General features: G+C 45.1%; 1 protein-coding gene across 2 annotated transcripts; it reads left to right on the top strand.

Annotated features, from left to right (window-relative positions):
* Positions 1-413: 413 nt before the first annotated feature.
* SSBP1 (single stranded DNA binding protein 1) lies at positions 414-9,807 on the top strand. Of its 2 annotated transcripts, none has more exons than XM_045002357.1 (7): positions 414-432; positions 1,855-1,907; positions 5,007-5,067; positions 6,808-6,948; positions 7,657-7,744; positions 7,994-8,082; positions 9,624-9,807. In XM_045002357.1, exons 2-7 carry the CDS (start codon positions 1,884-1,886, stop codon positions 9,665-9,667), a joined length of 447 nt encoding a protein of 148 aa, XP_044858292.1. In that variant the 5' UTR covers positions 414-432; positions 1,855-1,883; the 3' UTR covers positions 9,668-9,807. The 2 variants fall into 2 exon arrangements, with proteins under 2 accessions (XP_044858292.1, XP_044858291.1); XM_045002356.1 differs by lacking the exon at positions 414-432 and adding an exon at positions 615-761.
* The last annotated feature ends 380 nt before the right edge of the window (positions 9,808-10,187 follow it).

Raw genomic sequence — 10,187 nt, forward strand, 5'->3', positions numbered from 1 at the left:
GAGATTCAAAAAGTTTATCTTTATAATACTTAGAACCCAACCTTTCAACCTCCTCGGTCAAGACTGACCCAGAAAAGCAGCTTAAAGCAACTGCTCGTAAATACTCGAGCGGGTCAAGTCTAACTCTCCAGACTCTGGTTGGGGGCGGGAGAGACAGGGCCAGTGATCTCCCTCTGGACGCTGGCGCTGCCGCTGCCGGGGGCGGGGAGCTGCAGCCGCAGCACGTGTAGCCCCCGGGCCGCCCCTGCGCCTGGGAGCCAGAGACTCACCAGCCGCCGCGCGCAGCCTGCCCGCCCCCCGCGCCGTGACAGCGAGCGAAGGGGGAGGGGGGACGCGTGAGCAGGGGCGGGGCCTCAGGGAAGGGGCGGGGCTCAGCCAGGGCGCTGCTCCCGCGCGGTGGGGGAGGGGCCGCCGGCAGCAGCTGAGGCCTCGGTAAACGCAGGTGCCGCCTGGGCGTCAGCGCAGCGCCGAGCACCCGGCCCCCTCCTTCCCTAGGGCGGGGGATGCTGCGCCGAGCAGGGAGGAGCCGGACGCAGCCCCGGCGCGGGCAGGGAACCGCCTTCCCCGAGCCCAGTCGCCGCCGGAACTGCGGGCGCGGGGTCGGGTTTCCGGCCGGGCCCCGGAGGGGAAGGGGCGGGGCTGGGCTCCTGCGCGCGCGTGTTTCCGGTGTCGAGGCCGGCTCCAGTCCCAGCCCCGCCGCGCGCCCAGAGCCAGACACCGCCCGGCGGCGCCCCGGGGACAGAGTCCGGCCCCAGCGCGGGGTGAGCGCGTGAGGGCCCAGCCCGGGCGCCCCGAATCCCGGGTGCGGCGTCGGCCAGCGGCCCCGCCCCTCTTAGGTCCCCCCCCGCCTCTGCTAGGGCCCCTCCTAGCTGCTCCCCCCCCCCGGGGGCGGGGGGGAGGCGCGGTGCCTCGTCGGGCGCTGGCCCGGGTTTCTGTGCGGGGGGTGGGAGCAGCACGGGCAGGTCTCGCCCCTGGGCGCTGCTGGGGCCGCGCTGGAGCTGCGGGGCCATCAGGCTTTAGAACGTGTTTGCCCTGAATGCCGAGCGTGTAATGCGGCCGGGTCTATATTACAGAATGACGTAGGCATAAGTGTGTGGTTCAGGGATGTGGAAAATCCACCCCCCCCTCAGTGATACAGTTGTATTGACCTAACCCCCAGTGTAGGCAGCGCCATGTCAACGGGAAGGGCTTCTCCTGTCCACATAGCTACCGACTCTCACTGCGGTTTATTAACTATGGTATAGTAGTATCTGCACTGGAGTGCTACAGCGGCGCAGTTGTGGCATTGTAGCCTGTATAGATCTGCCCTGTGTTTTGACTGAGACTATTAAAAAGCAACTGGTTAGTTAGATTTAGTTGGCCACTGTCAGAAGACAGGATACAGGGCTAGATGGACCTTTGGTCTGACCCAGTGTGGCCGTTCTTATGATCTGAAGTGTGCTGCGGGTGGGAGGGAGAGAGAATGTTAAGTGGCAGTATCAACTAATGATTTAAATAGATCTGAGGCATTGTCTACATTACAACTTACGATGGCATAATTTATGTCGCTCGGGTCTGAATAAACCACCCTCCTGAGTGACATAAGTTACACCAACATAAGTGTCGATGTGGACAGTACTGTGTTCTGTCGGCAGGATAATTTCTCCTGCCAACTTAGCTACCACTGCTCACAGAGGTGGTTTTATTATGCCGATGGGAGAGCGTTTTATTAAAGCATCATCACCAGATGTGCTGCAACGGTGCAGCTGTGCCACTGCAGCACCATATGTGTAGACGTGATCTAACTGGTAGGAGACATTTAATGCTCATCCTCTTTTGTTTTTTTCCTACCCTCCCATGTTCTCAAATACACAGTCTTATCACAGAAAAAGAAAACAGCAGAAATGTTGCGCAGGCCAATAATACAGGTAACAAGTTACTGTTTTTGTTTTGTTTTAAAAATGTAGATCATGCACAGTCTAATGATGTACAGTCTAGTGCAGGGGTCTCAAACACGTGGCCTGCGCCTGCCGTCCCTCTCCCTCCCTGGCCTACCTCCAGGCCAGGAGTGGGCGAACTACACCCGCGGGCTTGCCCCCTTGAGATCCGCACCGCTCCGTGAAGCGGCTAGCATCACGTCCTGAGAGAAGCAGAGGGCTTGGTGTGCTGCCCTGGCTTCTAGGCACCGCCCTCCCGCAGCTCCCATTGGCCGGGAACGGGGAGGTACCTGGAGGCGCAGTAAGCAGCGGTGGAGCCCTGCGTCCCCCTCCCCCAGGGGCCACAGGGACATGGTTCCAGCTACTTCCTGGAGCGGAGCGAGGCCGGGGCCGGCAGCCTGCCCTGGTCCCCGTGTGCACCGCTGCCACCCCGGAGCCCAAAGCCCTCCTGCACCCCACTCCCCAACTCCCTGCCCTGAGCCCCCTGCCACATCCCACACCCCTCCTGCACCTTGAGCCCCCTGCCTGCACCCCAGCCCCCTGCTGCACCTCAACTCCCTGCCCTGAGCCCCCACCACACCCCTCATGCACCCTCTGGGGGCAGGGAGGGGGAGGAGTTGGGTGGGGACTTCAGGGAAGGGGTTGGAATGGGGGCAGGGCCGGGGGCAGCCATGGGGGGGGGGTGTCAGTGATGCGGCCCTCGGTCCAATGAACTAGCTCTCCTATGGCCATTGTGGTCATTTGAGCTTGAGATCCCTGGTCTAGTGCATGAGCCACTCAAATAGTAACATAATTAACTATGTGCAGTGTTGTTCTTACCTTACCATTAAAAATAGTTGCATGCAAAATCCTTCATCTTAATACACTGTTAAATACTCAGTCCTGCAAAGTTGTAAAAGTGCCTAACTGTCTGTTTGTGAGTATTCCTATATCCTTCCATTTTTGAACTTAAAGTGCTTTAACCAGACATCCTAACTATAATTTTTTTCTTTAAGGTTGTAAGAAAAAATATATATATAGTGTGTGTGTGTGTGTGTGTGTGTAAAGCAGTGTTTCTTTTCTTTCTGTATTAAAGTAATCAAGGCTTTAACTACTCTTCCCATCCTAGGCTAGCTGAATCTTGCTCTGGGTGTCTGTCACATTATTTAGGGGGCTCCAAAACAAAATAGTTCCTGTCACCACTGTTGAATGAGTGAGACTGTTTTCCTTGCTGCAGTAATCAAAAATTGGCTCATTGAACACTCTCTGTAGACCCATCAAGTGATACCATTCATAGGGTTCCTTAGGATTCCTCAGTAACTGACAGCTGGCTCTTACTGTTCTCCTTTAGCAAGATTTTCCACAACTAAAAGCCCTTCTTTACAGAGGTATGACCTGAGATGGTACTTGATCCCATTATTCCCACTGTTACAAACTTATGCAGTGATATCTATTTAATGCTTTAATACAGAACGTATTGTATCATATATCAGAGGGGTAGCCGTGTTAGTCTGGATCTGTAAAAAGCAACAGAGTCCTGTAGCACCTTATAGAAGGTGCCACAGGACTCTTTATTGTATCGTAGTTGCTCCAAAAATTTTCTCTTGTTCCAGTCCTGGAACTGCCATGAGGGTCAGTAGCCTTCTTTCTGTTCCAACCCCACTAGGTAATTGAACTACAACCCAGAAGGTAGCAAGGCTCTCCACCAAAATATTTGCAAAAATGTATCTGTCATAGATATTAATTTTGACTCCACAATTCTCACTCTTCACCACCACCTTTAACTGTAAGTTGTATCATATTTCCAGTTTAAATTAATAATTCATATCCATCAAACCATACTCTGTGATAAAAAAAACTTGTGCAACTATCCCGTGTGGGTAGAAAAATCACAGGGGATCATTACAGTACAGTATGGAATACTTAAAACATCATATTAAATTCAGTCGTAAAATATAGGAAAAGCTCTTCCTACGTAAACCACCCCCATGCTATGCAACCGTACATACTGCAAAGTTGAATCCATTATCAGGAAATATAAAAATTTCCCTTTTTGTCTGTCTGCCTCATGTTATTTCTTCTACCCATCAGGTATACTGTACCTCATTTCTTTCATAAACACAGCAGAACCTATAGGGGAAAGCTAAACTGTGAGCTTTCAGCTTGTGGGACTATAACATGTATTCCAAGATTTTGTTTTTTGGCCTTAATTTAACAGTCATTATAAGCCAAATGAAAAAATGGTTCTATAAATCTGACTGGCATACACAGGGCATTAATTCTAGATGTCTTATACGTAAAAAGCAAATTGCCTCAGTAGGTGGCCAAATCAATATGCCAAAGCATTTTTCTATTGCATTTTGCATTATCCTCTATTTTAACATCTTTTTCACTAGAAGGATTGTCAGCCTGTCCTCTTTACTCCTTCTGCCACTCCCCTCTCCCCTTGTAGGAAATTTACCATACCTACAGTCCTTGTTTATGGATCTTGTACAGATAGGCTCCCTGGCTTTCTGCAGCTGTTGCTGCTTTCTTCCTCCTCTGATATGGCACTTGCAAGCATTGAGTCTTTCCTTCCCATTTCTCCCCTTATGTTTATCTACAGTGAGTCTCAAATTTTTGTGGCACTTAATTGTTTTTAGCTTTTGAAGGTGAATTGGGGTCACTGTACCACTTATGTCAATAACATTGTATGTAGAGCTGCTGTTATGCATGTCTTGTCCGTACCCAAAGTTAAGCAGAATAATAACAAAAAAAAAATCAATACCAAGTGTCTGTAAATATATTTTCTACTACACATCATATAGAAACAGCGATAGTTGGGCAGGAAATTTCCCAAGGGTTACTAGCTGAAGGTATGGTTTCAGGACGTTAGCTTTTCCCATCTAGCCCTTAACATCCAAATTCGGCAATGCACTAAACACATGCTTGACTTTTAAGTGCCCATGTAATCCTGTTACCTTCATTTTGCTGAACTGGCCCCTAATTCAGAAAATGCCCTGAAACTCAATTATTATTCTTTATTTGTTAACTAAATCTCTTCAAATTATCAGAGTCCTGGTGTTCAGGATTGACTGGCCTGGAGCCTTAAACATCTATCTGTCCTCCTAGGTGCTTCGTCAGTTTATAAGGCACGAGTCTGATTCAGCCACCTCCTTGATACTTGAAAGATGTAAGTAGATGTTATTTGTTTGAGAATCTTAGTACTAGAGAAATGTGCTTGATGGGTCTGCCCAGTGATGTATTGTGTCCTCTGCTCGCAGAAGAGGTTCCTGTACAGGTATAAGCGCTCAGAAATCATGGCGACGAGCATATTATGAAAGCCTGGATAGATATCTGCTTCCCCAGAGTGACCAGCAAATGCTCCTCAGCAAAGAGTGAGAGTAAATTCCATCTCCAAGCCCATTCAGTCCTCTTCCTCTCTGCTAAGACTACTAACAGTCAGACATGTGGTGTCTTTAATAAGTTTACTTGTGTAATATCTTATTTCATTCTGACTTTTTAATTATGCTGCAGTTGACCTCTTAAGGGAAACTTAATGTTTTATCTTATCTAATCTTTATCTGATCTTATTTCTGCAGTGATGTCTTCAGAAATGTTTCTCTTTATGTGAGCCAAACCAATGAAAATAGACGGCAGGCAGTTGCTGTTAAATAATGTATTATTTTACAGTGCCCAAAAGTGTGCTAGACACTTCATGGCACAACTATTAATGCCCCTTAAAACTTACATTCTAATTTTCTATAGATAATGAATTGAGTGGGGATAACAAAACAGTAAAGGAAATGGGCCAAAGAAGGACCAGGGTTCCAGTGATAAATTGAGTAGCTCTGTGATTTTAGATATGTGCATATCTTGGAGGTACAAAAGGTCTCTTCAGGACTGTCTTCCAGACCACCAAAGGTAGAAGTGAATGCTTTCTACTGCTGGAATTCTAAGTGCTAATTTATAGCCATGGCAGGCCATGAAATATTGGACATAAAACTTATCACTCTTATTACTATGCCATTCTGACTACTATCTTGTTTTACCCACTCCCTTTTGATTCAGACATGATTTTAGTAGTGATAAATTGGCAGAACTAGAAACCATCGTACCATCTGAAAGCTTGAAATCCTTTTCAAATGATATAAAGCATTTGTTACTAATGCTAGGAGTCAGTGAGACATTGGCTGTTTAAAACCCTGTTGGAATTAAAGTGCAAAAAAAGAAAAGGTGGTAATCATCAAAACATAACTTTAAGGTACTTTTAGCTTTGACTAAGGCTTGTTGTAAGGATGGGGGTGGGGGGAGAATTATTGCAGCTTTGTTGTGGTAAAAATACAAAAGTCAAGATTTTGTTTTTAAAAATTATATTTAAAAAAAAATATTGGGACAAGGAATAGAAGAAAATGAACAGTGTGAGCAGATCCTTCACTCCTGTAATGGGGACTCCTCAGTGATGTTGGTCAGCACTAGTGTAGGCATCATTAGAAGTCAGAGAATCTGGATTCCTTGGGTTTTGTCATAAGTTACAAGTTGGGAGAGTAGTTTATCAAGAGTACTTGTGGCACCTTAAAGACTAACAAATTTATTTCAGCATGAGCTTTTGTGAGCTACAGCTCACTTCTTCGGATGCATAGAATGGAACACACATTCTATGCATCCGAAGAAGTGAGCTGTAGCTCACGAAAGCTCATGCTGAAATAAATTTGTTAGTCTCTAAGGTGCCACAAGTACTCCTGTTCTTTTTGCGGATACAGACTAACACGGCTACTACTCTGAAACCTAGTTTATCAAGGTTAGAAAAGCTGAAATTGATCCATGCACAAGTTCTTGGGACCAGTCCAAGCAGTCATCATGAACTTTCAAGGATATCTCCTTTTGCTCCTGGTGCATCTCAGTCTGATGTTTTCTGTCCCACACATTTCAGCCCTGAATCGTATCCAGTTACTCGGTCGAGTAGGACAGGACCCTGTTATGAGGCAAGTGGAGGGAAAAAATCCTGTTACAATTTTTTCTCTTGCAACCAATGAGATGTGGCGATCAGGGGAAAGTGAGGTGTTCCAGGCAGGTGAGTTTGTGTAGTTATTGGAGTGGAATAATGTGTTTTTCACCTGTTGTAATGCTGTTTTAACATTAAATAATACCAATCCAGATCCTTTGTTGATGTAAATCCATATAGCTTCATTTATGCCAATTTATAATAGCTGAGGAGCTTACTCATCATGTATATCCAGGAAGCACTTTAGTATTTCTCAGAGGCATTTGTTGAATAGTGATTTGTGGGAGACTTTTCTAAGAAGGATGGAGGAAGCCTCCAGCTATTGCTCGTTCATCATTTCACATAGACTTTGTGGGGGTGGAGTAGGTTCCATTCTCCCATTACCTCCCACTGGAGATGAAGTAATGACTACATCTTTGTTTAGATGCCACTTTCAATTTGTAGCTGCATACTTTTCTCCTAGCCTGTTTACAATGTGCAGGCTGCAGGGAGAAATAATTGTGTGTAATATGAGCCATGGTTTCTAAGCAAAGGTACACAGTATATGCTCTCTCATTATGCTTGTATCATGTTGCATGGTGTTTCTGGCCCTGAAAGGAGGAAGAGTGGAAGTTTCAATAACAGTAAATTTCCATTTCTCCGATCAATCACTTGACTTCTTAGCTGAGGAGCACTTAAGTGTTGAAGCAAGCCCTCCGCAGTTTGTTGTGTTAGAGAGAGGACATGGCATCCTTCAGCACATTTGTCATTCATTATTCTTCCTTTCATGTAACATAGGTGATATCACTCAAAAGACAACGTGGCACAGGATCTCTGTGTTTAGGCCAGGCCTGAGAGATGTGGCATATCAGTATGTGAAGAAGGGGTAAGTGGCGTAAAAAGAGTGCTTGGGGATTGAATGCCTCAACAGTCAGTTAATTTAATGTATATCAGGCACAATGGGGGTGGTTCAGTGGAGATGTTAAAATAGAAGCATGTCGTGCTTAAAGCATTTAGTGCTCAAAGACTACAGACAAATGAGGCAAGATCTCTGAACTGTAAACCGACAATTTATAGAATAAAAATAATGATGTAATCCTCCTGCCTGTGAACTGAATTCTTATGTCCATGTTAGTGCTCGAATCTATGTGGAAGGGAAGATAGACTACGGTGAATATACAGATAAAAACAATGTGAGGCGGCAGGCCACAACAATCATAGCAGGTAATGAACTTTATTAGTCAAACCATCTTGTTTTGCCATTTCCAGAAGTGAAGGGGAACAGCAAAATAAAGTGTGGTTTATCCTCCTTCCCCTCCTCATTCCCAAACTTATTAATTTGGCATTTTGAGAGACTGTATCTATGGTTAGTGCCACAAGTACTCCTGTTCTTTTTGCGGATACAGACTAACACAGCTGCTACTCTGAAACCTGTATCTATGGTTGTATTTGTAGTTCCTGGTCTGTGCCAGTAGGTGTCATCTGACACGGTTTATGAAAAGAATTAGGCTGGAAAGAGGTAGCATTTGTGAATTGCTGAAAAGTTGCTGACACAAAGCAGTGAATTGTAGCAAGTGGGTGTTTGTGCATTTCCTCTGCGCTGCACATTGGAGAGAAAATAGGGTATGTACACTGCTGTACAAGGTGGGCCTTGTTGAAAAGTTCACTCTCAACTTCAGCAGGGAACATTTTTCTGTCTAAGCCTTTGATTTCAGGCTTTCCGCTAAACGTTAAGGCCTTCTCCATGTGAAAGGAGTGTCACGTGGATATAGCTAGATGGGGAATTTGGAAAGTAGGAGTGAGGTGGCCAAGAATAGCAGAAGAGGGAGGGAGCAGACTGGTTCCTTGAGCTAGGAACAGTCATGAAGAAAGATGGAAAGTTCAGAAACTCGTCCTCTTTGCTTCTGTAAACAGCAGTGATTTTTTGTTTTGAGTTATGAGACTTATGGGAGAGATCAGTATCCTGAAACTTTAGGGGAGTTGTTTTTAGCAATGGGCCCCAAAAAGCTGAGTTATAAAGGAAACATTTGTGTTTCAAAACTGTATATAGAAAGTTGGCTGAGAGGTGAACAGTACATGCACTTTTAATTTTTACTTTTGGTTGTTCCCGAAGTGCAGTGTTCTTGCAGTCATAAGCCCACTTGGTCAGATGGCCCAGCACGTACTGCACTGTGATATTGACCCTTGTTATTGGCACACTTTCAGAGAGCCTGCCTGTAGGTATATGGCAAGTCTCTTCTTTCAGTGGTTCTCTAAAGTTTTCTTTTTAATAGCTCTTTAAAGTAGGGTTGTTGAGAATTTAGGAGACCACTGGAAGTTAAATGTGGACTTCCCTTAGTCCTGCTCCATGCTGATTATGGGGGGATGATATCAGCTCATTGCATTTTGGGATGTCCAGCATAAGCAAGACATTAGCAGTAACAATAGATTTATAAGAGGGACAAATTCAAATCTTTTTTGAAAATTGCCTCTAATGATATATTTGGCCATTAACCCTGTTAGACGCTTGTGGACACATGCTTGAAAATACCTATGTTCACCTTGAAAAGGTTTCTTGACCTGGGGAAAAATAGAGAAGCATCTGTATCCATCAGTGTTAGTTTTCATGGGATATTTGTTCTGGATTCTGAAACAGTACAAGCCCCTGCATTTTATTTTTAACTTCCCTACAAAGTAGTATCTGTGTATGCGCATATAGATATGTGCAGCAAGACAAAACACTATCTGATCCTGAAAATTAACTACTCCGTTGTATTTCCTTTCAGATAACATTATTTTTCTGAGTGACCATGTCAAAGAGAAGGTGTGAGATGTTTAGTGCTTGGACCCATGCTATTCCTTTCATTTTATAGTATTTCCTAATTCTGAAATCATGCATATTGCTGTATTTTCTGTAAACAAATTAAAACACCCTTTTATATGAATAAAGAACTGTTTTTTTGGTCTTTCTCTTCAAGCTTTGGCTTCTGAATATGTTTCTTTTACTACTTCTCTGTTATATCCTAGGGGGCAGCCCTTGGGGCTATATCAGTTTGAATCAATAAATTTATGATTAGACGTTGTATTTCTGAGTTTCTTGGGCATTTTTAGCCTGTATTTATTACAGGCTTCCATAATCCCTGGTTATAATTTTAATTCCAATCCCTGGAAAATTTACTTAAATTTGTGCCATACTTGTTTTCATCCACTGGGAGGAGCTGTAAATGCACCACCGGATGACTTTCTTTCACTGCTTCTCCATTTAGAGCAGGGGCAGGCAAACTTTTTGACCTGAGGGCCGCACCAGGTTTTGTAAATTGTATGGAGGGCTGGTTAGGGGAGGGGGTTGT

This window comes from Mauremys mutica, chromosome 1 (assembly GCF_020497125.1).
Source record: "Mauremys mutica isolate MM-2020 ecotype Southern chromosome 1, ASM2049712v1, whole genome shotgun sequence".
NCBI lineage: Eukaryota > Metazoa > Chordata > Testudines > Geoemydidae > Mauremys > Mauremys mutica.